The sequence below is a fragment of the Pagrus pagrus genome (assembly GCF_965226575.1).
Source record: "Pagrus pagrus genome assembly, chromosome: 12".
Lineage (NCBI taxonomy): Eukaryota > Metazoa > Chordata > Actinopteri > Spariformes > Sparidae > Pagrus > Pagrus pagrus.
In genome coordinates this window covers 13,192,437-13,219,460 of record NC_140196.1, presented here as the reverse complement: position 1 = coordinate 13,219,460, position 27,024 = coordinate 13,192,437, and the positions used below count along the sequence as shown (strand labels likewise).

The 27,024-nt window shown below is 41.4% G+C and overlaps 1 protein-coding gene and 1 long non-coding RNA gene across 2 annotated transcripts in view; one reads left to right on the top strand and one right to left on the bottom strand.

Annotated features, from left to right (window-relative positions):
* Positions 1–27,024, top strand: part of egfra (epidermal growth factor receptor a (erythroblastic leukemia viral (v-erb-b) oncogene homolog, avian)) — a 46,363-nt gene that overhangs the window by 14,795 nt on the left and 4,544 nt on the right. The window contains exons 2-27 of the mRNA XM_084369253.1: positions 6,951–7,102; positions 7,844–8,030; positions 8,154–8,285; positions 8,429–8,497; positions 9,008–9,126; positions 9,507–9,648; positions 10,179–10,295; positions 10,912–11,038; positions 11,165–11,238; positions 11,326–11,413; positions 11,570–11,769; positions 11,918–12,050; positions 12,488–12,578; positions 13,842–13,999; positions 14,799–14,837; positions 14,984–15,128; positions 15,286–15,408; positions 17,139–17,237; positions 18,398–18,583; positions 19,673–19,828; positions 21,520–21,595; positions 22,707–22,853; positions 23,077–23,174; positions 23,274–23,441; positions 25,909–25,956; positions 26,065–26,158. Coding sequence (XP_084225379.1) covers positions 6,951–7,102; positions 7,844–8,030; positions 8,154–8,285; positions 8,429–8,497; positions 9,008–9,126; positions 9,507–9,648; positions 10,179–10,295; positions 10,912–11,038; positions 11,165–11,238; positions 11,326–11,413; positions 11,570–11,769; positions 11,918–12,050; positions 12,488–12,578; positions 13,842–13,999; positions 14,799–14,837; positions 14,984–15,128; positions 15,286–15,408; positions 17,139–17,237; positions 18,398–18,583; positions 19,673–19,828; positions 21,520–21,595; positions 22,707–22,853; positions 23,077–23,174; positions 23,274–23,441; positions 25,909–25,956; positions 26,065–26,158 — 3,168 coding nt within the window. The remainder of the gene's footprint in view (positions 1–6,950; positions 7,103–7,843; positions 8,031–8,153; positions 8,286–8,428; positions 8,498–9,007; positions 9,127–9,506; positions 9,649–10,178; positions 10,296–10,911; positions 11,039–11,164; positions 11,239–11,325; positions 11,414–11,569; positions 11,770–11,917; positions 12,051–12,487; positions 12,579–13,841; positions 14,000–14,798; positions 14,838–14,983; positions 15,129–15,285; positions 15,409–17,138; positions 17,238–18,397; positions 18,584–19,672; positions 19,829–21,519; positions 21,596–22,706; positions 22,854–23,076; positions 23,175–23,273; positions 23,442–25,908; positions 25,957–26,064; positions 26,159–27,024) is intronic.
* LOC311266734 lies at positions 21,603–23,340 on the bottom strand. Its single transcript, XR_014623758.1, has 4 exons — positions 23,249–23,340; positions 23,021–23,162; positions 22,761–22,881; positions 21,603–22,538 (listed from the first exon to the last, which is right to left on the bottom strand). It is a non-coding gene; the product is annotated as an uncharacterized lncRNA (long non-coding RNA).

The following is a 27,024-nucleotide window of genomic DNA, read 5'->3' as shown; positions in this document are numbered from 1 at the left end:
GTCCAGGCATACTCTTGTCGGTGAGCAGGAGACTTTAATAGAACTGTCCTGTGACAAAACATTGAAGTCTTCCTTTAAAAGACGATTTCACAAATTGTTTCTTGGACTTTTGGATACAGCAGCACGGTGAATACACTGCGCTTTTGGATGGGTTCATTGTATTTTAACGTTGTTTCTCTAACTGATATTTTCTGAGGTGGTACACAGTGAACAAGTTTGAGAAACACAGATCCAGAGTAACCACAACAGTTTTTCTATTGAATTATGTAAATGTAATTTTAAGCAACACAACCAGCATTGTGTAGATGTAAATGCTCACAATATGGCCAGGTGCAATGTTCAGATCGCAAGAAGCTGCGATTTTTATAGATGAAGGTACAGTACTGGCCTACAAATCTCTTTCTTCAGGTAGAGCCAACAAAGTCATATCATCGTGATTTCAATCGTTTCTTCGGTGAAAATGAAAGTAATGATGCAAAAATTATCGATACCACTGATCAAGAATCGCATCGCAATCATGATATCTGTTAAAATAATCACCATATGACTTTTTTTACCACCTCGTGCAGGACTAGTCCACATGGTTCTGGTGCTCAAATGAGAGATTGTGTAGTCCTTTTCCATTCCAGTTTGCGGAAGAAGCTTTGATTTGTTCGCATTTCGACCAAAAATAAATTGTTTCCAAACCCGAAAAGTTTGTTCTGCAGGCCATTGTCTTTAATAATGATGGTTTCACTCAAAACTGGTTGGTATTCAGGCTAGTTTGCTAGGTTCAAAAACCAGAGCCTAATTAGTGGACTATCGTGGACTAATTCACTGTTTAAGGTCTGAGAAATGCTGATCACAGTATGCCGCAGTGTGAGTATACATACTGTATTCCTGTGTTTGTGCTGAACTTAAATCCGCAGTTTCCTCACGCTGAGGTGCAGAGTAAACATTCAGATGGGCCCAGTCACAGGTATCTGGAGTGTCTCACTGACTGGTAGAGAGTGCTCTTCAGAAGCCAAGAGTAAACATTGGCCTTTTTGGTCTTTATTTGGTCACTTTGTGGAGCTTTTAACAGACTAAACTTCACCGACTGAGCTCAAACTCAGGCAGGGCCAGGGAGCACAGTCACCGTGGTTGAACTGTTTAAAGGGCACATGACGTTTTCAGTGGGATGCCTCACTTGCTTGTGTTATACAGCTGGCCGCACCAATGTTTTGGCGCCCTTTGTTAGCCTGCAGGGAAAGGTCAGGCATGTTCATAAATCCAGTGTGAGGCTTTACACCCCGTTTCCACAGTTTGACCCCGCAGCCACTCGCTCAACGTTTCAGTTAGCTAAACCGCAAACCACTCCTGCCTCTCCTTTTTTTTTTCTCTCTTCTCAATTTATTTTTTTCCGCACACTTCCTGTCCATCAGTTCTCTCTCTCCAGTACGTCCTCCTCCGCTGGAGACGACAATCAGCTACCATCTGCTTCAGCATCACAGGGTAGCGTCTGGAACTGACCCATTCGCAAAGATCAACTTCCTGAGATGTCAAAGGGACTTGTGTTGTTGCGTTCACTGGGGATATGGAGGGAAAGTGGGGGGGTATCCTTTGGTCCGTACTGGCCCCTTTTTTCTTCTCTGAGGCCCCAAGATGTTTTCTCTAAGGGATTGGTGCATCTCCCACGCAAAGGAAGATTGCGTTTCCCCTGTACAGAGAGCAGGATATCAGGATGTCTTTTTTTTTTTTGTCAAACTACACACGAATATACGAATATAGTACACCACCAAAGAATGCACATATTTCTACTGTGCTGCTTGTTTCCCCTTCATATGACATTTGATCTCCTCCTGACATTCAGAAAATGTAAGAGGAGGAAGTTTGAGCTGAATGCACAGAGAGAATCGAGGAAGTATCACTGATAGAGGGCTTAAAGAGATTTATGCCTTATCCCTGAAATCTGAAGATCTGGAAATTTGAGTCAGTCTAATCCCAAATGAGCCCTGACTTTGAGCCAAATAAACCCCAACATATATTTTTTATCATCTGCGGAGACACACGACGGGGTTAACCGTAATTTACCCCTAAATACGGGAATAAATCTGGTCATCGATTTTGTTATCAGCGGAGAAACACTGCAGATTGAGTTACATAAGATACTTTGCCGTAATGCTGTTGACTTGGAGAGAGAAATAAACAAGTCATGTCAGTTAGCATTGCTACTTCCCATTAATTATGTCTAAGTTTTCAGATAATGTAATTATCAGACTCTGGACACAGCTTAATTGAATTGCAGGTAGTGAATGAGAGGAAGGGAACGCGGCAGGGCCATTTCTGTTGTCTGTAGAAAGGTAGAAAGCACGATGATTTAGATGTATAGTAAACGGCTCAGCGTAGAAAAGGAAACCATTAGAGGAGTTGGAGTAGTTTTTGCCATCTCCCTGGAAATATTGGTTTGCATTTGTGGCCATGCAGTACTTCCTCTCATGGCCCGAAAAGTACAAAGTTTCATCCAAACATCTAAATGAGGCCTCAAAATGTGAATTTATGGCAGACTTTAACCCTTTTCCTTTGGTTGGTTTTGGTACTTAACATTGTACATTTGATCTTGCTATGTTTAGGTGATGTGCCTCAAATGTTTGTAAATGTTGTCTGCTGTGACTTTGGTTTTACACTCTGTTTCACTTGTTCCCCTTTTCTCTGTCAAATAGGTTTTCAGAGTTTTAAGAAAAGGTTTACATTTTACAGTTTGGTGCCAACACTGCTTTTAAATAACATAACATGTAATCCAATACAAAAGCTACAAAAGCAAGCGCTGCCTTTGGAAAGCTTTTAAACCAGGGGTGCCTAAACTGTTACCCTGGAAAGGCCAAAATGGAAATTTAATAGTTGACCAAGTTCCTGTAATTGACTGACTTCCTCTGCAAAGTGTCAGTCTTGTCAAATAATGAATAATTAGGGATCCTACATTAAAAAAAAAAACAAAGTGCAAAAACCTGATTCACTGTTTTACAGGGTTGTTTCCATCTGTTTCCTGTCTTTATGCTAAGCTAACTGCCCACTCACAGTAGCTTCATATGAACCGTGCAATATGTAAGATTTGGCCACCTACTGAATTCATACTCAGCACGGACAGGGAGCAGCTTATCTCCAGAGTAACCGCTAAATGCTGCTCAATGTAGATCCCATTAGCTAGTTAGCTCAGTTAGCCGTGCAGTTAGCAGTCTGGACTGGGAGCTTGAGGGCCGGGGCAGTGTTGGTGGAGCTTTGGACCGGGACAGACGAGGGTTTGTTAGGGTATGAATATAAGAGTAAGCCAATCAGATGGATGGGGAAGGCCGGGTCATGCCTTCACCATCCAGGAAAAAAAAAATATTGCTTACAGTGCGAACATGATATTGGTATCAGTTGTCTCATCTAATTTTCCACCAGAAAGCAAACAAGCATATTTCCCAAAATGCTGAAGTTTCCATTTCAGTTCAGTTTTGTTGAGAGAGACTGTCAGACAGACGTCAACACAAATGTCTACTTTTTCATAGGTTTTCATTCTGTGGTATTTTTGTATTGGATGGGATGATTCTGCACTTTACTTACACAATTAAACAAACATTTAAGCATCATATGGCAAGATTTGAGTAAATATTTGTCTATTTTACAGCTCTTTGAGAGGAAGCCGGGCAGATAAAACACAGATCTGAGCTGCCGTCTCTGTAGAGGTAGCACGCGAGTTCTCGACTGGAGCCTGGTGTTTGAGCGCGTGTTTAGTGTGGTTCTGAAGAATGAGCTAATTATCTCCGATAATAAGTGTCGGCAATTTAGTTTTCTGTCGTCGCACAGATCCTATAGCCTCGAGAAACGAATAACTACCACACACCCTTGACTTCCAACACAAGTCCCCAAGTAAACATCAAATGAGTGATATGTGACCGCACACTTCACCGAGCTTAGATGACTAATGATCGGGTTTATCGAGTCCTTTGTCTCGCTCTGGCTGCCTGCTGATCAGAACAATCCAGGGAATATTTTGTACTTCTCACCGCGTTGCTCACTCACATTCAGTACATGCCACCACACACACCCACATACATGCATATAGTAGTGAAGGTAGAGATATACCAGATCTGCCACTCCCTGCTCCCAGAGTAACCTCCTGGACATTTTGTGACGTCAATACAGCTGGAGGAAGTGAAGCAATCGGTAATTAGTCTTTGTCACAGTATCAGTTACATCATTGCAGGCCCCACCTGCGCATTTAACCCGTTTGCAGACAGTAAGTTGTGTTTTAAGTTGTTTGATGAGTCAAAATTGAATCACCTGCTGTGGGAAAAACAGGATTCCCTGTAATTTCCATTCTGCATAATCTTTTCCACAATAGCTGTTATCCGACTCCACTAGCAGAAACTCTTTATGACACATCGAACTCAGATGTGTATCAAAAACATAAAAGACCGTGTAGGACTGTGAGGCCATCGTTTAGTTTTAACGTCTGCGTAGCTGCGGCCTGACCTCGTTTCTTTCTCATGTGCTGCAGCCCGATGAGGAAGTCAGTTTATGGTCGTGGAATATCAGGTCATTTACCACCTGCGGCGGAGTTGCGAAATCAACAACTGGTCAGAGGAGAATGTTTACAGTGGCTTTACTCTGGCCTGCTTGAGCAATCAACTGTTTTTTTTTCTCTCCGCCTCTGGTGCAGGAAGTTTGTTGAACCTTTAGTCACCTGCCTCATGCAGCCTTTACTGCTCGTCAATAAATATTAAGTTAAAAAAAACAGTCAGACAGCAAGTGGGTGGAGGGAGATATACACGACATGTATGTTCTGTATATGGTGAAACAAAATACTAGTTAACTATAATAAGCATCCCTATTAGCAATGTGTCATTCAGGAGGCCCAAATCAGGTAGATTAATATTCACAGCTGCACAGTCATGACAACCTTTTTGTTTATTACAGTTCGGTTTCTCAGTCTGAGTAATAATTAGGCGGCTAATTACATCTCGCATGGCTCCTCTAATTAAAACAGTCAGCTCGCTTTTTGCCAGTCTGCCTCTGTTGCCTGGACGTTAGGCTGCTGGACTGCAGGGTTCATGTCAACGAGGTCCCTCAGGGACAAACTAATGAGGAGGAAGAAGAGGCAGGGTGGGAGAGACAGATGTTTGTGCCTAATTCTCACTGATTGGGTGCCCGGCCGCTGTTGGTTTGTGTGAATTCAAAACAACAACATGTGTGAAGAGCACAGAGGAGGAGGAAAAGTGCAACATATTTGCTTCAGATAGTAGTTTGACTGAGCTGGAAGATGTTTTTACAGCTGCAGCAATGAAGTGATCACTTGTCAACCGTAAAATTAATAGCCAATTATTTTAATAATTGATGAATCAGTTTGAGTAACTTTTAGGGGAAAAAATAACCGAATTCACTGATTTAAGCTACGTAAATGTGAATATTTTCTGGTTTGATTGATATTTTTTCACCTTTTTCTGACATTTTCAACCCTAACCAAATAATCAAGACAATATTCAACAGATTAATTGAAAATTCAGATGAAATTTATGATTTTTATACCTCTGCGCTGCCAGTTGTTGAAGACTTCATTAAAAATGTAATCAATTAATCCTGACAGTGTTACTATAATATAATTGCACATTTTTTTCCAAATGCAATCCAGATTCAATATACTTATTTTAAAAAAATCTGATTACATAATCCCTACATGTAGTCCGTTATGACCACAGGGCTGGGTCGGCCCCGGTGCAGTTAAGTTAACTGTTATGTACTGTGTCATGAGGTGTGTCTCGGAGTTGGGAGCGCATGTTTTGGCGTTCTTCGCAGTCAAGAGCGGACACGTTGTGGAATGTGACCCAAGAGACATTTCACATTGTGATTTCTAATAACCGGAGAAATAATCTTTTGTTTTTCTGAACCTATTGCCTAAGTTAACCCATAAATCAACAAAAAAAACCCAATTATATGCTCATTATGTGTGCATGCAGTGTGCCGTGTGCACACTGGCATGTATGGTTGTGTGTGTGTGTGTGTGTTGAAGGGGTGTTAAACACAGCTGACTCCCTTTTTGGTTCCAGTCAGAACCTGTCTGACCAGCTCAGGGGACGACTGAACAGAGGAAGACGACCTGCTTTCTTAAGACGTGCATTCTTCCTTTTAAAATCACATTCATTAAAGAAAAAAGCCTCTTGTGTCTCCCGCACTTATCAGTCATTCTGCCGTCCTTATCCAAACACTCGCTTGCATAACGCCAGATAGGCTTCATTATCAGCCCATAATTGTAGTCCTGTGAATCTCTCTATCAATGCCTTTGTTGTTATTGCAACTTTAAACTCGGGAAACTGCACACATCAGCATTTTATTTAAGCCCCAAGTTGTTATTAAGTCATGTCAAGAACCTGCCCCAAAATCAAATATGCTTAGACTTGGCTGAAGTTATTGAGACGGTTATTAATTATGAGATTTAGAGGGCTGAAGCTCCCCCAAGAAACGCACTCCCAGATCTCATGGAATCTGTGACACACCAAATCTTTTCTCTGAAATGACACAAAGGGCCTGGAGATGCTGGTCGCCGTGGTTGTTTTAACTAGCCTGCATAGCAGTGGAAAGATTCAGGCCTCTGCCAGTGTAAATACAGCCAGCTCACTTTGACTCACGAGCCAGAATCTGCTTCGCTGCTGAGATTTGATTCCTATTGTAGATGCAACCCAGATCGTGTATTTTCACATGAAAGCCGGCCAAGTTATGACTGTCCAGATCAAATTCACAAACACAGACACACACACACACACACGCACACACACAGAAAGGCATAAATTGAGCCAGTAGCGTTATATAAGCAGTGAATGTTTCTGACTGATAGCACTGTGGGCCTTGGATGAATGCTTTTGTGACACTGCAGATGATTTACAGCCAGTTTGCATCTTGCGTTCAACATTCAAATAAATCTCACAGATTTGTTTCTTGGTCTTTCCCTGCAGTATGCCAAGGCATCTCCAACCGGCTAAACCTTCTGGGATCCAGAGAGGACCACTACCTGAACATGGTGAAGACATACAGCAACTGCACTGTGGTCCTGGAGAACCTGGAGATCACCTACATGGAGGAGCACCGTGACATGTCCTTCCTCAAGGTAAAGACTTTATTCTGTTAGCTAAACATGCGTAGAACAGATGGGAGAACATCTCATCTGATTATCTTTGTAGTTGTTACTCAGGTAGTATGAAGCCAGTTTTCCAGACAATCTCTCCTGAATCATCGCTGCTCTTATCGCATCAGTACAGATAATTACAATCAGTGGAAGGTCCGAGCTGACGGGTGACTCAGTGTGTTTATAGCGCTCTGGTTGGAGCTTTGCTTGAACCCTAGCTGTGGCGACGAGGTTGTGAAGACTGGGCAGATGTCGGGAGGGACCACACGCACTCGTGTGCAAGCTTGCACACATAAACATACAGTCAGCAGAAATAATGCAGTAGTTCCAAGAGTGGTTTCCAGTACTGAGGATGGGGTCTGGCTTCCTAACTCCAAAATCCAGTTTTCTGCTTCACATTTTCATTTTTGGTTTGACTCTTAACAGACCCTTTCATGGCAGACATTTTCACTTGTCAAAGCAGGAAACGTACAGGTGTGACCAATGACGTGGTGAATGAAGTGTCATGTCAAGTGAGGCAGCATGCACGATACCAGAGCAGTGGAACGAGCTCACCTAAATGGAATGCAGCCATTATTAACTTTATAAATTCCACCTGTGCCTTTCCCGCTTTGACAAGTCAAAATGTCTGCTGTGAAGAAGGTCTACAGAGTCCGCTTACTGTGTGAATTGATAAAAATGCTGATCGCGCGTCAAGGTAATGACGTTCTTTTTCCTCCTCAGTCTATTGAAGAAGTGGGCGGCTACGTCCTGATCGCACTCAACACGGCGTCCAGGATTTCTCTGGAGAACCTACGCATCATTCGTGGTCATACGCTCTACGAGAGGAAGTTCGCCCTCGCTGTTCTTTCCAATATCCACAAACCGACTGGTCGGGCCACCAATGAGCTCCTCCTGCCCAGCCTGACAGGTCGGTCCGCCTCGCCATCTACTCTCCTCTCTTTCCAGTGACAGAATTTCTCACAAAAACTCTATGGTGTAAATAATGGTGTGTTGTTTTCTGTTGAACTCATGTGTCATTTTTCTTCTTCAGAAATTCTTAAAGGAGGAGTGAAGTTTGAAGTCCACCGATTATGCAATGTGGAAACAATACAGTGGTGGGATATTGTCAACGCTGAGAGCAAACCTGTCATGGAGCTCCCAGTGGCCAGCAACAATCGAGCCTGTAAGTAATACATATCACAGCAGATGGCAGAGACTAGAAAAAAATGTGTTATATCGGATGATTTGTGGATTGTTAAAGAATTTAAAAGGGAAAGAAGTAAACATTTTACCTTTTTCTTTTTAATTTCTTGTCTGGTCTTACAGGTAGAAAATGTGACTCGAGCTGCTTCAATGGTTCATGCTGGGCACCTGGTCCTGAAAACTGTCAGACCTGTGAGTTGTTATTCTGTGATTTATTTAAAATAATGAAACACAACTAGTGTACATATTATAGGTATGAAAGCTCAAATCTGTGTTTAATTCACATTTTATTGTAAGTGGATTGTAATTCATATTTGTGGTGTGGTGAAACTCTAAAAACAGTTGTTCATGTCAGTATCGTGTCTCTGTCTCTATCATATTCAACAGATTGAAGAAGTTTTACATAGTGTCTCACCTTTTGTTTGAGCCACTTTGTTTCCATAGTCTATCACTGAGAAACAATAAGTCTTTGCAGTCATACTCCAGTAAGAAAAGTTAGCCTGTAGTGATCCCAAGGGGGATTCAGAGGGGAAATTCAGGTGTTGCAGCATCTCTCTCTGCAAAACAATAGATATTTTTTTAAGTTTTAAACTACAATTCTTACATATCGCACCTTTTTAAATGGTCTAAAAATCTAAAATAAATGATAAATCATTTCATTCAGTCATCTTTCCACTGACTCTGTCCTGTTCTTACTTCCAGTTACAAAGCTGAACTGTGCTCAGCAGTGCTCTAAGAGGTGCAAAGGACCTTCACCCAGCGACTGCTGTAATGAGCACTGTGCTGCAGGCTGCACTGGACCGCGGCCCACTGACTGTCTGGTGAGAGAAACACACCTTCGTATGCGAGACAAGAGTAATGATATGACGAAGGAACTGGGCAGGAGACGAGCTCAAAGAACAAAACACTGAATGTTTCATACTTCTGCCTTAAATCTGGACGATAAGCCTCCGACAAAACAAAGGCTTCACTCAGCAGCATCTGTTTTTATGATCGGGACTACTGTTATTGGTTCCAGTACCAATGAGACATATAAGTGCTGATTAAATCTTTCATTTGGCAGCACCTCGAGTATCTGCTCTCCCTCTCTGTGCAGCTCCGAAGATTAAGCCAAGGCTGTGATAGAGGAATGCAGTGTTATCATTAGTGTGAGGCTCTGTTATGGTCCCAGTGTACGAGATGACTGTTGTTTGTGCTGCAGGCCTGTCGGGACTTCCAGGACGACGGGGTGTGTAAGGACTCCTGCCCCGGCCTTATGCGCTACGACCCCAACCTGCACCAGCTCGTACCCAACCCGCATGGAAAGTACAACTTCGGGGCCACCTGTGTGAAGAGCTGCCCACGTAAGAACGGCTACAAACAAACACACTGCTTCTTAATTTTTTTTTGTATGTTCGGCCAAGTTTGTTAAACTTTTCATCTTATGAAATATTATATTATTATTTGCAGCTTGCAGATAAATAAAATAAGACCAGTAGGCTTCGCTGGACAATGTGAAACACGTCATGCATGTTTATGAGCTTTTTCACATTGTGCTACGCTGAACAAGTGTCCAGGTTGTCCTTCAGGGTCGTTAGACATTCAGTTAGTCTCAGTTTAATTATAAACTGTATGAACTTGAAAAGAAAATGATTGAGTTTCAGGTCGTGTTAATGCAACACTGTTCTTTCTCTGTTTAACTACTACCTGTTCGTCCCAGTTTTTCTCCGTCTATACTGCGTGGCCTATAGCATTGTCATGTACAAACTCATACAAGTTATGAATATTTTAAAGCACATTTGGTTTTGGTGCTTAATATTCAAACTGTAAATGCTGAATATTGCATGGTTATGGTTGAATTAATCATTAAGCTTGTGTTTTGAAATCGTTCCAGATAACTATGTGGTGACTGATCACGGAGCGTGCGTGCGGATGTGCAGCGGGAACACATACGAGGTGGACGAGGGAGGAATCAGGAAGTGCGCCAAGTGTGATGGATTGTGCCCAAAAGGTTGGGGGTTAAGCTATCACTGTGCAACTTCTCTGACCTATTTACACAATAAAGTTGGTATCAGTGGAACAAAACTACTGGAAACACGCTTATTAACTTTCGTGCCGAGATTTAGATGAGAAGATGGACACCTCTCTCACATCTGGACATTAAATGTTAAATGACACAAGCCAGCAGTCTGTTAGCTTAGCACATAACTCCCCGTAAAACCACAACTTGTCATTTTTACAGTTTAATTTTTGTATGTATTAAGCAAGGGTTGGGGTAAGTCCAACCAATTTTACACATTAAGGTGTGTTTACGGGTCTTGGGCAGCTAGCTAGCTAGTTAGCTGACTTCCTTCATCGTGCTCTGGTATGTCATCTGGTGTTTCTTGTTTTTCCTCTGAAGTTAAAGTAACTATAGGATAAAGGTGATTTGGCACCATTGACAGGCAACCAAATGAAACACACTGAGATTTCTCTGGGTTTTAACATTGTTGTAAACATTTGGGATAATCTAAACCCTCAATTCACCAAAAATGTCACATATTATGCCTTTAGTGCCAAAATAAGAGGAACATTTATAATTTTGAAATGGTTTCCTTACTGATGTTTGTTTCCTTCATTGTTTACAGTGTGTAATGGACTTGGCGCAGGAGACCTGACTCACACTCTGTGTATCAATGCCACCAACATTGACTCCTTTAAAAACTGCACGAAAATCAATGGTGACATTACTATCATCCACACGTCGATTCATGGGTAAGCCAAGGACATTAACAGCATAACAGCCTCACATGCCTGTTTATATCAACTGTATCAACTTCAATAGATCACTGGGCACCTTTAGAAAATATTACATAACATGTGTTTTCTTATTATTTGTAGGGATGCATATACCAAAACACCAAAGATGCAGCATTCCCAGTTTGAGGTGTTTAAGACAGTTAAAGAAATTACTGGTAAGACTGCGTCAAACCTGACTAATGCATGACGCACTAAATAGATGCTAAGGAGTTTCACAATTACCGATTCATTTGTTGCTTCAGGATACTTGTGGATTGAAACGTGGCCAGACAGCCTGAGCTCACTCAGTCCTTTTGAGAATCTGGAGATCATTCGGGGACGAACTAAGCGGTATGTTCCTTGTAAAGACCCCCCGTGGATTCACAACCACTGGATTACAGGAAACAAATTTGTTTTTCAGGAGTTGAGCATTACTTAAGGCTGTCGTAAAATCTTTCCTTTTTTTACTCTGCTTCTCTTCTCGTCTCCGCCTTTTTCTTTTTGTAGTGGCAGCCGCAGTTTGGCTATTGCTCAGCTTGGTATCACCTCGCTGGGCCTTCGCTCCCTCAAAGAAATCAGTGATGGAGACGTGGCCATCATGAAGAACCAGAACCTGTGCTACACCGACAAAAAACACTGGAAGCGTTTTTTTAAATCAGAAAGCCAAAGTGTCACCATACAGGACAATGCTGTTGTGGCCACGTGTGGTAAATTGGATTTTGATCCTTTTGCTGTTTTGTTTTCTAACCTCTGATTACGTAACGCACAAGCCAGATTAAATAAATGAAGTCTAATTTCGAAATTAGAGAATTATGCGGGAAAGATCTCTTTTTGAGATTGTATGTTTGTTTTCAGCTTTGAAGAACAACACTTGTGACAGGAAGTGCACCGCGGACGGCTGCTGGGGCCCCGGCCCGGACATGTGTTTCGCGTGCCGTGACTTCAGCCGTGACGGGAGCTGTGTTGACTCCTGCAACATCCTGGAGGGGTGAGGGAGGAATCTGGGTTGCAAGTGCCTTTTTAAGCTGAGAAATGCAGCTTTCCTTATTTTATACAAACAAACAGTCTGAACATCAAATCTGTTAGCTGTGCAGCTAACTCCTCCTCCACCACAAACATTTCCAGACTATCGCTTTAGATGAGTTTGGGGATTTGTTATTGAAGCAAATCTAATACCAAATGCAATCCGAGGCATTTTGAAGTTAAACCTCCAGTAGATTCAAGACAAACATCGCAGCTGGAATGGCACATTCACTCACATCTGTTTATCTTCGCAGATCTCTGTCAAACATTGAATCTCGACATGCTTACAATTTAACTTGTGCCCTCGAAACGGGGATCAAGAATCTCACTTCGCATGTAACTGTTTGAAATGTGGCGCAGCAGCGGTGAGAGATTTTGTCAGCTTTGTTTTTGTTTTTGCAGAGAGCCGCGGGAGGCCGTCATGAACAAAACCTGCATGGAGTGTCACCCCGAGTGTCAGCGCATGAATGTGACTGCAACCTGTAGTGCGCCTGTATGTGTGCCACAACAACTACACTGTTATTGCAAACATCCACAAAAATGTCACTGAGAATCAAAAACACCATGAATGGATGGTTACGCAGCATGAAAACTGTTGCGCAAGTTTTAGCAAGTACCAATTTCTCCATCAGCAGCAGCTTTAATAGAACATGATGCAAGTGTAGCCACAAGACATGTTGTCTTCTGTATAAGAGGTGTGGCTGCGTGAACGGTCTCCTTTTTAACACCCATTTTTGAGTTTGTTGGAAGTAAGTCAGGGGAATGTGAAGTATCTTTGTTTTAAATAGAAGCAGAAGAGTTGAGAGAAAATATAAAAGGTGCAATATGTAAAACTTCTACACTTGCACAATTAAGTGTGACGGATAATCGCTTTAGGAACTGCATGTCCCATTCCAGTGTTGAAATACTTGATGCTTTAGATGGTTAGATGATTCATAGTGACGCTAGCTAGCAACACGCTAACATTAGGTTGCTCTTTTTTACACTTGGAAGAGCTGCCCAAACTAAAAGTGCTTGACACACTCTGTCTTAAGAAAGCATGCAATAAAGCTCTGACCTCAATGCTAGATAAGGGATTTATATATATGTATATGCAGAGCTTTTTAGGAAGCCAGCTAGGCTAGCTGACGGTCTAACTTCACTAGTTATAAACACCTACGTGATCATCTAAATGATCAAAAATGATAAAAACCCTATATGCAAAAACAAATGGCAAATTATTAACAATATATACAAAGCAAACTGGGAAAAGTGAAATATTTGAACTAAGTTAAGGAAAGGAAATGCCCAGTCCAACCCATAGGTCTTGATTTAGCACAGCTGCGCTGTTGTTGTAAGCGGTGCTGGGTCAGACCTGTGTGAGCTGACCAATCAGAGCAGACTGGGTATTCAGGAGGGGGGTCCTTAAAGGGACAGGAGCTTAAAAGCATGTAAACCTATTCTAGTAATAACCCAAAATAAAATTCCGAACCTGATAATGAGCTTAATTTGTCTCCTTTAAATTTCTTACATATAGCTCCTTTAAATTGCAGCACTTGATTGCACAAGAGAACAGCGCTGTACCGACCTAAACCTGAAGCGCCTAACATTTCTATGTGGATCTTCAGTGCTAAACATTTGCATCTTTATGAGGGAGATAGGTGCAGCATGCTTTGAGAAATTATTACTATGAGACACTGCAGTTTACATAATATTTACTACACCACTCAAGAGAGCTGTAAACATAAGTCTGTTATTTTTTTTTTTCAACCTCCAGGGTTCGGGAAACTGTACGAAGTGTGCCAACTTCAAGGATGGACTGTTCTGCGTGTCTCGCTGTCCCCAAGGCGTGCCAGGCGAGGACGACGCGCTGGTGTGGAAATACGCGGACGAGATGAAAGTGTGCCAGCTATGCCACAAGAACTGCACTCGGGGGTAAAAGCATTGTTCATCCGACCTGAGAACTGACACTACTTGTTCGCTGTGTTGCAAACATTCGTCTGTCGTAATGTTGATGCAGAAACTTGATCCAAGCCAGAAGGGTCAGCTGTGGTTATGTTGGCACAGATAGGAGAGAGAGGTCTGCTAGCAGGATGAGGCAATATTTGCTGAGATTAATGAAGAAAATTGGACAATTTAGGAGGGATAATGTTGGCTGAGCAGTCAAAGGAAAATACCAGTGATTTTGCATTTACTTAATAATTGATATATTTCGCATTAATTTAGCTTACCATATGTTGTAGATCATAGAAATTGAAGCAGACTTCATGTTCACATTAATGATTCAACCTTCAGTCATAGTGGTGGTTTGTTGGTCCCGTAACTTTATTTGAGGAACTTGTTTATTTTGGCTCATCCATCTCAAAAAGGCAGCCCTTTTTAAATGTTAAACCTCCTAAAATGTAAGCTTAAAGTCAACGCTGGATCAGATTTTAAAATGGAGTGTAAAGTTTTGGTGCCATGTAATTAAATGTGATCTAGGTTTAGAGAAAAAAACAAAACTGAGGTTTAAAGGAGAGGTATAAATGAATCTTTCTTAATTTTAAGCCAGTTTTAAAGTTTTGTGTAACATAATTTAAAACGTGATTTGTCAACCATTGATTGATTGCACAACATTCCCCTGATTGTTTAGCATTATAGGTAAACAATAGAATATGTGGCTATATGATGACTTTGTGAATTTGATTTGTAATCAGAATGATGCATCACATTCTTTGTATTGATTGTTTTACAGGTGCTCTGCGCCCGGTCTTGAAGGCTGCCAGACTTTAAGGTGAGTAAATATAACAACACTGATAATTGATGCTGAAATACACACCGAGTTCAGCCTTCTGATCTCATCTCTCCTTGTTTATTAAATTTGTACATGTGCTCTGTTTCCTGTCTAAACTCTTAAATCAGCCTCCACCTGTCTTTCAGAACCTCTGGTCTTTCCATGATTGCGGCTGGCGTAGTCGGCGGCCTGCTGGCTGTTCTTATCGCGGGCCTGTCCGTCTTTGTGCTGCTGCGCCGGCGCCACATCAAGAGGAAGAGAACGATGCGCAGACTCCTCCAAGAGAAAGAGGTAAGACGAGGAAACTGAGTCACCGCGCTTGCACGGAGACGTCAAGATATCATTATGCGAAGGGGGGTTATTTCTGAGACGTCCGGGTTAATTTACAGAGACACAAGCTGTGCTGTGTGCGAGACAGTGTGTAAGATATTCAATCCTTCTTTTCCAGTTGGTTGAACCTTTGACTCCCAGTGGGGAGGCACCAAACCAGGCTCTGCTGCGGATCCTGAAGGAACCTGAGTTTAAGAAAATCAAAGTGCTCGGATCAGGAGCTTTTGGTACAGTTTATAAGGTAATAACATTTTTCAGGTTTATGTCTCCAAACACCTTGTTGTCAGAATTACACTTCAGCACTGAGCTCTATTAAAGCTGGAGCTCAGGAGTGCTGAGTGTGCCAAGTTTACATAACCAACACCCGCCAGTGTTTTCGCTCATCTACATCTGTTGTCGATTTTTCAATTAAAAGACACATTTTTAACTTGCCAGGTCACGCACGAGTGACTCTGCTCACTTTCAGTGCTGTGTGTGTGTGTGAATGTGTTTACACAGTGACATTGTGAGAACTTATCTTCCATATGGGGACAAAAAAACAGGTCTCTCAAAAGTTAACCGCCTATTTTAGGGTTGATTGTAGGTCAAGGTTAGAGTAAACCCTCGGAGAGCGAAAGTAAGTCAGCACAATGTTCTCAGTACACAAAAAGTGTCCGTCTGTGCTCTTGAATTTCTGTCTTCGTGAGGACCAATTTTAGTCGAAGACCTTGAGAGTTTTTTGGAAAGTAAGCATGTTTTTTTCAAAAGGCTATTTGGGGTTTAAAGGAACCTTTCACCCAAAAACGAAAATGCACTCCTTATCTGCTCACCCCCATGCCAAAGGAAAGTCGGGTCGAGTTTTGTTGTCCACAAACATTTTTGGAGCTTCACAGCAGAACAGCAGCATTCTCCTAGATAACTGACTATTTTTGAAATGTAAAAAAAAGAACAGAAAGACAACATAAAATGGCTTTATCCAGCTCGTCTGGGGTAATCCAACTCTCCAGAAACCCCGAGGCCCCAAATTGATTTAAAAAGTCAATATTTACACCCTCGATTCTTGGTCGAGCTTGTGAACCTACTTCAGACAGGGTGCACGCTAACGCTTTTAGCTCAGCAGCTACAACGAAGATTTTATTTTTAACAAGGGGTGTAAATAACGACTCTTCTAATCAATTTTGCATTTTGAGGCTTCCAGAGAATAGGTTCATGCTGGACCAGCTGTATGGAGCCAGTTTATGTTTTTATTTTTTGTTTTTGTCATTGTTTTTTAAAACAAATCCCCATCTACTACCTTTTTATGAATCTCTAGAAAGCTTTTGTGGGCTATGAAACTTCACCTGATTTTCCATGGGCATGGGAATGAGTAGATATTTACTGAATTTTCATGGTGAACTATTCCTTTAAGGTTGGAGTTGTTGAGATTCAGTTTTGCTCCAGTTTAGTGGTGTATTAACATCTTTAGTTAAATCGTTTGAACAATATCAAGTTGTAAAAATACTCTATTACAAGCAAAAGTCCCGCATTTATATTTCTATTCAGATAGAAGTACACAAAATACGTTCAGCAAAATGTACTTAAAGTATCAGCATCAGAGGCGACAAAATGTTCCCGGTCAGAGAATTAAATTACAATATTTTATCATTATTTTATGACTGTTTATATATTTTGTATGTAAAATACAGCAGTCCGTGAGTGTAGTGAAGAGGAAGCGTGAAAGTAGCATCAAATTGAAGTACAATTACCTCAAAACAGTGAACATACTTAGTTTCTCTAGTTGTTTTTACAATACCTGGGTTAAGAATTCATTAAGGGTCCTCACAAGTATCAGGAAAAAACATTTGGCAGCAGTTTTGCACTCATGCAATACATACAGTACATGTCAGCGTCGGTAACTGCACTCTATATGCTCGCATCTGTATGTATGCACTTGTGTTAACTTGCTTCATGTGTAACTGCAAAATGTAAAATAACAAACTTGTGTCCCTACAGGGCCTGTGGGTTCCAGAGGGAGAGGACGTGAAGATCCCAGTGGCCATCAAGGTTTTGAGAGAGGCCACATCACCAAAAGCAAACAAAGATATCTTGGACGTAGGTTTACTGATTTATGTGGACAATTTACTAAGTTACTGTAACACTGAGTCATAACTAAAAAAAGATATTTTCCCAGACTACTCCAGTAAAGTGTGTGCTACTGGGGGGAAATGAAAGTGGAAATATAAACATTAAAAACTCACTTTCAGTTGAGTAATTACCACAATATTTTGATTAAAACAGCTCAAAGGTGAGTGACTATTACTGCTTCCCAGATGTCAGTTTCACTGTAATTTATAGCACATGCAACTTTATTTGAAACTAATGACCACTAACTTTCCTCCTAATGGAGGACATGTCATGTTCCCACCTGGTGACCCTGTTTCGGGGCTGTAGGAAATGGGATTAATTCACTGGAGGGCTGTGCGTGGGCGTTGGTGTGTAATCCAAGGCTGAGGTGTTCTGGAAAGGAATGCGGTCGTGAAGCCGCACTGAGGAAGCAGCCAGCTCAAAACGCTCCATTGAAACGGCTGAATGTGCATCTCAGATCCTGTGATTTTGCGGCCGTGTTGCTCAGTCACTGTACATCTGGAGGTTGTGGTGGACATGCACTTCGTCTGAGCTTCATGACTTCAGGGCATGCTTTTTAAAAGCGCTTTGAAGCCTCTTTCTCGTCAGACTGTCAGGATTACAGAGTTCCTAACAATCAAGTGGTTATTTGCTGAACAATTTTGATTCTGTAATAGGCATGTAGGAAATATTTGGCATACAAGTAACTCGTGACTGGAAACCTACTAAATACAGCTCAGTTTGAAGTGCTGTTTGCATGTTTCTACTTGTCGGAAGCCTGTTGTTGGTGGCCGGTGCCGATTATCCCCACATTTTCTTTTTTTTTTTCTTTAAGTCGCTTTCCTGTTATGACAACTGAGAGTTTCCACTCTCGGCTAAGACGCATAAAATATGCTTGGCTGGGCATGACTGCTGCCAAGAAACTTATCATCCAACATGGATATCTGCACAAATGTTGTTTCTTTGCTATCAGCTTTCAGAATGAATGTTGGCGCTTCTTTAAACATTAAATCACTGATAAATACAAGAAGTATTTTGCAGATAATTTCATTTAATAAGGGGTTTGTTTTGTCACCTCACTGCCCCAAAACACTATGAAATATTAAATTACAAAAAAGCATTCTCGTATGTCTCCATGTGCACCACAGGAGGCTTATGTGATGGCCAGCGTGGAACACCCCCATGTGTGCCGTCTGCTTGGCATCTGCCTGACCTCCACGGTGCAGCTCATCACCCAGCTGATGCCCTACGGCTGCCTGCTGGACTACGTCAAAGAGAACAAGGACAATATCGGCTCCCAGTACCTGCTCAACTGGTGTGTGCAGATAGCCAAGGTAAGAGAGGAGCCACGGAAAGGCATCGAGTTACATAGCAGGGTCTGTTTAATAGGGCTGATGTTGTTTTACACGCCTGCAATAGAGTCAAAAATGTGTTTTTCTTCTCTTTCAGCTTCATTGTGTAGAATGATGTTTGTGCAGCGTTTGACAGCAGCAGGCTGTTTTCACATTCGTCTGGTTAAAGTGTAAATTTTCTTTGTGATCATTGAAAATCTGATTCCAAGAGGCAGGCCTACAAGCATAGTTTGAAAGCAGTGTTGGAATGTAATCAAGTTCATTTACTCAAGTACTGTACTTAAATATATATATTTTTTAATGATATTATTTACTCCACAGTATTTTTTTGTTACTTTGCAGAATGCACGCTGCATCAGAGCTAAAGTAGTTAATTTGGCCGATAACCAGTCAACCCAAAGTATACAGTATAAACATATATGCAAATGTATGTATAATTTACTTTGACTTGTACTTGTGATACTTGCCAAAAAAATACTTTTGATACTTAATGTAGGTACATCTATTATCAGATACGTTAAGACTCCATGTCTATTCATATAGGTGACTTTTAGTTTTACAAAAGTAATATTTTAGCACAAAATCTTTATTTTTACTCAAGTATGACTTTTGGGTACTTAATGCAACTGTTTGAAACCCAGTCCTGGTCCAAAAACACAAGAAACAATAAAATAAATGAGATGAAAATGTCTGGTTAAAGTGTAAACAATGAAAATGTAACACAATAAAGAGGAATCAGACAAAAGAGAGATTTATAATAATAATAATAATAATAATAATAATAATAATAATATTACAGTGCGTGTGATAAAAGGAAAGCAACTGAGCAGTTCTGCAGAGCAAGTCAACCTGTTTTGTTTATGTAACTGCTAGAAGGAACAGTACATGCTGCCTTAAACTGCTGAGAAATATTATTGAATAATATGACTCATCTGATGATGATGACAGGTCGATGACTGCAGTACTCAGATCTTTCATCTGTCTGATCAAGCAATTTTTCCATGTTCAATCGTCCATATCAGATGTGAGATGATTATGTAATAACTTACATCATCGTTTGTTTGACAAAAGGGTATGAACTACCTGGAGGAGCGCCACCTGGTACACCGTGACTTGGCAGCGAGGAACGTCCTGGTGAAGACTCCTCAACATGTCAAGATCACCGACTTTGGTCTGGCCAAACTCCTCAACGCGGACGAGAAGGAGTACCATGCAGATGGTGGAAAGGTTGGTTGTAGAGTAGTCGACAGCATCGGCACAAATATTTCAGAAACATCTTGAATTATTTTCAGTTTGGTAGTAATGGGTTGTTGTCGCACACAAACAGGCCTAAATGTGAACAACGTTGCGTGTGCATTTATAGCCTGGTACAAATGGGGTACTTGCTGGACAGATGACTTCCTGTAGATGAATGAATTTATTCCCTGTCACCAAAGAGTGTATTTTTGTTTTTGTAGTTTTGCTCTAGATTGTATCTTATATAAGTGGTGCAGTATAAATAGTTCTGTCAGTGAACTGGGTTCTAAGAAAAATGGCACGTCAGATAAGTTCCTTCTCTTATCAGTGTTTCTTTGTGCAACTGAAAGCACTGTTTTTCATCACAGTGTGTTCGCTCACGGATGACCGATACATCTTTGTGTACCCAATGATCGTATAATTTTTCCATAACACAAGAATTCCCAAATATTTGTATTCTTTTGATTAACTTGGTCAAAATTCAGTAATATAGTTGCATGTTCTAGTTTCTGTATTAATCTAAACTGATATATTATCTTATAAAGTCATCAATTCACCTGTGTTTTATTATGAAGGTGATACAATGATTTTAATGTAATAATACAATGTTCAGTTTCTGTCCTCAGCAGATGTGCACACTGTCCAGTTCTTCAGAATTCATCTGGACAAAGCTGGACTGGATCACAAACATAGACACCTGCTACTGTTGAGATTTCCTTCAACTGTTGTTGCTACTCTGATTCTGAAACATATTATTAATCACACTAGACGTTTTTCCAGACAGGGGTTAAGCCCTGTGTTAGACTAATAACAGTTTAGGTGGAGAAGCGCATTGAAAAACACTCGGCTCTCATAAAACACAAACTGTACCCAAAAAAACATTAGCGTTTTCAACTATATCCAGCTGCAGCGCCATCACAAACGTGAAGGAAGTTCCAAATGTGGTTCAGTGTGGCCACAGAAGAGGCCAACGATTTAATGTTCATGTTCATAAGTATTTTAGCCAAGGGATACAAGTTTTGCCAATAATAACAAAGATAATAAAACAATAATACGACGCTCTGTAGTCTGAACCAAACTTTGATTTCACTCACAACATACAGACGGATCATTGTTGTTATTGTACCTTTCACAGCAAAAGCCCTAGACTGTACAGACGGCGTAAGTGCCTAAATTGTTGTGCTTCAAACACATAGACTAGGTAATTGTTATTTATTTAGCCCGTAGTTGCTCAAATTGCTACCTTTTAATATCATTTTCACATTTATTTTTGATCTGCTGAGGTCTATTGTCTTCAGCCACCGTAGTGCTGTGTACAAGCAGGCGTGTTTTAGAGGAGGGCGGGGTCGAACTCTGTAACTGCTTTACTGCCTCAGTCGCACGGTTTATAGGGGCCGTGGTTTGTGTGGTCTGCAAGACTGCAGCTGGACCCTTCTCAGCATTTTCAGTAACTTCATGATAAAATGTGGATTTTTGTACGTGTGACGATTGCAATTTTCTACACTGCAGGAAAGTATCTTCTGTGTTAGTGGTCCAGTAAAGCTTATTGTCCTGATGTATTCAAAGGAACATCGTGGTGGCGCTTTATTATCATGTTAAGTGCAAATGTGCAGGTTAAAAGGCCCTTTTGGAAGTCGCTGCAGTATCTGGAGATCATTACATCATCAATTTTTGTCCCACAGGTACCAATAAAATGGATGGCTCTTGAATCTATCCTGAACAGAACATACACACACCAGAGTGATGTATGGAGTTATGGTAAGTTTTGTGCTTTTATGTTGTAATACATGTTCCACCTCTAACTAGAGCTGCAGCGATTAGTCGATTAGTTGATTGAAAGCAAATTAATTGGCGACAGTTTTGACAAATGATTAATGTTTCATGCAAAATGTCAAATATTTGCTGGTTCCAGTTTCTTAAATCTAAGGATTTGCTTCTTTTCTTTGTTATTTTAGATCATAAATGAGATCTCTTTGGCTTTTGGGCTTTCGCTTTGACAAAAGAAGGAATGAAAATGAAAATAACCTGATGATTAATCGATAATGAGATTGTTATTTGCAGTTCTCCCTCTAGCCCAGCGAGCCATGAACCTTACTTGCTCGGGTCTGTGTAACATCAGATATGTAAAACGGCCGAGCTTCTCCTCCTAAGTATCGGTGACAGTCTCACTAAAGAAAGATTTATTTGTTGCTGAATAAAGTGTTATAACAGCAGAGAGAGGGAGGACATTTTAAAGATTCGGATAGGATGTTGTTTTTGGATCCGATAACGCTTTTCAACATTTTAAAGCACAACATGAGAAGGGAGAACGCAAGCATCTGCGCTTCCAGGACACTGGCCGCACACACACACACACACACCTACACACCAGCAGCAGTCTCAGATGGACAATATCACATCAGAAGAGACTGTTGGCACAACCTGCATAAGAGGTTTCTTCCAGCTCAGGAGCTCATATATGCACAGATGCTTCCACACACACACACACACACACACACACACACACACACACACACACATATACGCATAGCTTTCTTGTGTGGGCCAGCTTCCAAATCTTCTTTCCCGGGGGTTTGATCATGCCTTCCGCTCGATATGGCAAAAGCATCAGCAGACCCTGGCAGAAGTGACGGGCTTCCTCTCCTCCTTTTCCCTCCTTCAGTTCCTCCAACACAGAGATGCATCCTGCTAACTCCCACTCCTGCAAGCAGAGCCAATTTGTCAACATTTCTATTTTGATACTCTGTGTGTTATTTGGAAAGCTCACATCCTGTCACTCTCATTCCTTCACTTTTTATTGGAGCGAAAACAAAGCGGATGACAGCTCATCATCAGACTGACGTATACGTCAACTGTCCTCCTTCTGTAGGTGTAACAGTCTGGGAGCTGATGACATTTGGTACCAAACCGTATGATGGCATACCGGCCAGTGAAATAGCCGGAGTCCTGGAGAAGGGAGAGCGTCTGCCTCAGCCACCAATCTGTACCATAGATGTCTACATGATCATGGTGAAATGTAAGCTTGGTGGGATGCTGGTTGAAACCTGTGATTTTGATAATAAACTTTGTCAGTATGGCACCTTTCATATGAGAATACAGCCTAAAGACATGACATGCTTCACATAAAAAAGCACCTTCTAACCTGGCTTTAGAAAGCAGCTATATAAACAAAGTTCTACTTACTCGCTTACTTGTCCATCTACTTGTCTTCGAATGAATCTGTTGATGTGTCCGCACAGGTTGGATGATCGATGCAGACAGTCGACCTCGTTTCCGGGAACTCATAGCAGAGTTTACAAAGATGGCTCGGGATCCTTCTCGTTATCTGGTCATTCAGGTACGGTGTTACCTCAGATCTTAAATCGTCACTTTATTTGAATTGTAGCAACATATTGAACACACAAATCTGACCAGGTTAATTGTATTTCCATCGCAGGGTGATGACCGCATGCACCTGCCGAGTCCCTCAGACGCTAGATTGTACCGCAGCCTGATCAGCGGGGAGGACATGGAGGACGCGGTGGATGCAGACGAGTACCTGGTGCCACAACACGGCTTCTTCAGCAGCCTGAGCACCTCCCGCACCCCGCTGCTGCACTCCACAGTAAGCTGCTGCTTCATGTAAAAAAACACAGTGAAAGGATTTAGATCAGTGTCCGTCCATCTTCCTCTCTGTCTCAGGTGCCATTTGTGGTATTATGGCATCGTTTGTGTGTATTTTTTTTTGTTTGTATTTGACATATTAACTGTAGGCAAAATAATTTATTAATTTAACTAGCGTCTGCCTGTAGAACTACCACAAGGTGGCGTAATGTTACAGGATAGGCATCCTACAGTACTTTTAAACATCACAACATAGTAAGTATGATTGGATAACAATATTTTGATGCTTATACTTTAGTACTTTTATATTTTTAATGCAGGACTTGTACTTGTAACAGAGTACTTCTACACTGTGGTATTGCTATTTCGACTTAAGTAAAAGATTACTCTGAATGCTGGGAACTCAACTAAGTAAATTTCCAGGAAAGAACAAAATATTAAGAAAACTGTTGCTGCAAAATATGTGACTTCACTCGTAGCCGTGGCCTACATTTGTCCAACTGATGTCGTTTTGCAATCATCCACTCAAAGACGGTTGGAAATTTGGAAAAACACAAGTCACTTTGTTCCACGTGTGTCACAAGTAGGTCAAATCTACTCAGTCTTCTTTGCTCAACTCCACAAACAGTCTCGCTTCCCAGGTCAGAAACTTAACTGAGGTAAATAGGCTGTTCTCTCTTAAACAGTACACAGTTACCAAAAAATGAATGAAATAACCTAGTGTAGCAATAACATATTAAACTTTAAGTCAAATATAATTAAAGATCTATTCACCTCTTTCAATTACTTTACTTTTACTATTCTAAAATTTAAAAGTTATAACTCAGAATGTTCATCTTGTCGGAATAATATAAGAAGACTTTGAGAAAGATAACAAGCCTATCTTTGCCTCATATAAAAACCAGTGCTAGATAATACAATGAAAATAAAATGAAATATACTGAAAGCACTATATGTGTGTGAGCACATCTAAGATACTACTGCATGTAAATTATAGCAGCTGTTTTAGCCGGAATGAGCCAAAAATGATATTGCCATGAAATTTTTTGATGTGACCTTTCAACCTCAATAGAGTCAACTGAGAAAAAAGTGAATCGGTGCACGTAATGAGGCACGGATCCCTTTACTACAGACACACACACCAGGCTCACTCACTTTGACCTCCTCTATCCAAACATTGAGAGAGGAATACCAGCTGTGTCGTAGGCAGAGTGAAGTTTCCCAGAAAAGGCTACAATAATTGATTAAGAAATTGCACCAGCAGTGCTTTACTTCACCAACATGGAGTCGTTTAATTGTGCTTTTTTAACTCCGTTTTGGGAAATGGGATCTCTGCATAAATCATTACCCTGTGAGTCAGAATGGAAATCAACGTCTTTTTTTTTTTTTTAGCTCGTCGAAAGCAATTAGCTTCCACTTGAAGCGGCAGAAGCAGACTGTTAAACTGAACCCATGTGATCACACAGCGAGGACAGTCGAAGCAATTGTTCTGATTCTAAGTGGCCGGCCGTACCTGGTCTGAACCCTGCCGGACTTGGTTGCCCTCGTTCTCTTTTACAGTCACCACTGGGACTATTTCTCCTCTTCCTGACCCCTACCCACTCATCCTCATCATCATCCCCTCTCCCACGTTTCCTCCCAGGTGCCCTTTGATTGATGAGGGCTGAATGAGCAGAACGGTTCTACCTCAGGTTCATTGAAGGCCGTGCGTAGGTCTACCTGGGATCATTGCCGACCACTGACAGCCTGGTTAGCTCATATCAGCTTTAAAAGTTTGATTACCTTTGCAGGCAGCCAGGCGAACTTTTTAAAATCTTTGTCCAACAAAAGCTCAGCGTAAGCCTGCTTTTGTAATATCACCGCGGGGGCATTGACCGCGATGGCTCGAGACGTTTTCTACAGATGGCCGCTCCTTCGGCGTGTTTAATTTCCTTTTCTTGTTGAAAGTAATTGCATTGCCACAGCTGTCACTCTCTCCTCTTCATTCGCTCGGTTTCCATGGTTTTAACGGCGTTCGCGGTCCTTTGACTGGAGAGTCTGACAGACACAACAAAGCTTGTCACACTGCCTGGATGAATGTGAATCTGCTCGGCGGACGTTTATTTTCGATCCCGATCAGCTTGTACTGAGATGACAGCTACGGCTCCCCGGGCTACATGAAAGCACATGACGATCGCTATTAAAAGGGAACTCCCCCGAGAGGCTTTAAGATAAGTCAAAATGACCGAAAGAAACACACTCACATAAAAGAGAGAAGTCAGGATTAAAGACAGTCAAAGTGAAAAACCCAAAAAAATGAAAGATTCGCCAAATCTAAAATTGAACACAGCAGACAATGTGAAACTGCCTGTTGGTTATAATAGAGGCATATTCACATGTGTTATGGATCTATAAAACACAGTGTCCTCTACAGTCGCTGTCATGTTATCATGAGAAATTCACTCAGGTTTATATCATCTGTTTTGCAGAGCCTCAACAGCAGCATCGGAACGTGCCACGGCAAAAATGGCTTACTGGTAAGAAAAATCAATCTCTTCAACTGCACTTAAAGAAAATCTCTTTCCTCTCTGCGTTATTTTTCACTGAGTGCCACAGGTCTTAAAAACCTCTGTCCTTTGTTGCAGAATGGATTACCGAGCAGAGACGGAAGCATCGTTCTCCGGTACATTCCCGACCCCACCGACCAACTTTTTGACGACGCCTTCCAGCCAGCTCCAGGCAAGTATCCTCCGACTTCACAACCATCACTTTTTAATATCGTTCAGTGTATCACAATAGAGCTCTCCCCTTGTCCCTGTTTGACTCAGTGAGGAGGGGGACATCTAGTGGGCAAGAAGCGTATTGCTCCGGCTGAAGAACATGCAATATATTGTCTAGTGTAGTCTTTCTTTCGGTGCTTTTACACAACTAATAATGCAAACATCTTTAGTGTCTGCAGTGGGGTTTTAAAATGATAAGAGGCAGAAGGGCTGTAGTCAGGACCATAACAATAGATAACATGTATTATTACCATCTGTGCATTTACCTGCCCCTGTTATTAGATTAGAGTTTTTTTGGCTTCCTAAAATTCTCGCATCAGTGCAACTGCTGAGCAGCAGCTTGTTTAGCTCACAACCTTTTAAGTTTTCATTGTTTTTCCCCTTTTCACAGCATCAAAGTTCAGCTGTTCATGTGGGAAACATATCCTATAAACACAATGCTTTTTGACATTAAAATAACTTCCTAAAAACTGCATTGGGGGATTTTTTTTCACCTCTCATCCAAGAGGCTTCTTCAGTTCTAACTAACTGGAGGGGAGCTGCAGGCTGTTAAACTCTGTGTGGAAGTGTCCTTACAGTCGTTAAGGACACGTGTCAGCTCTGAGTTTCAGAGTCGTTAGGTCCACTTGTAGTTTGCTGATCCAACCGTCCTTCATGTGGGTCTCGAAGGCTATGTGAGCCCAGGTGTGAATGGTTGTTAAGCTGTCTGGGGAGGGAGCACGGTACAGCATTGTAGGTGGGTCATAAGTAATGTGTTAGGCAACCTCCTCTGTTCAAAGACGGTCGTTCCAGTTTGACAGAGATGGATTCCTTTACTCCTCTTTC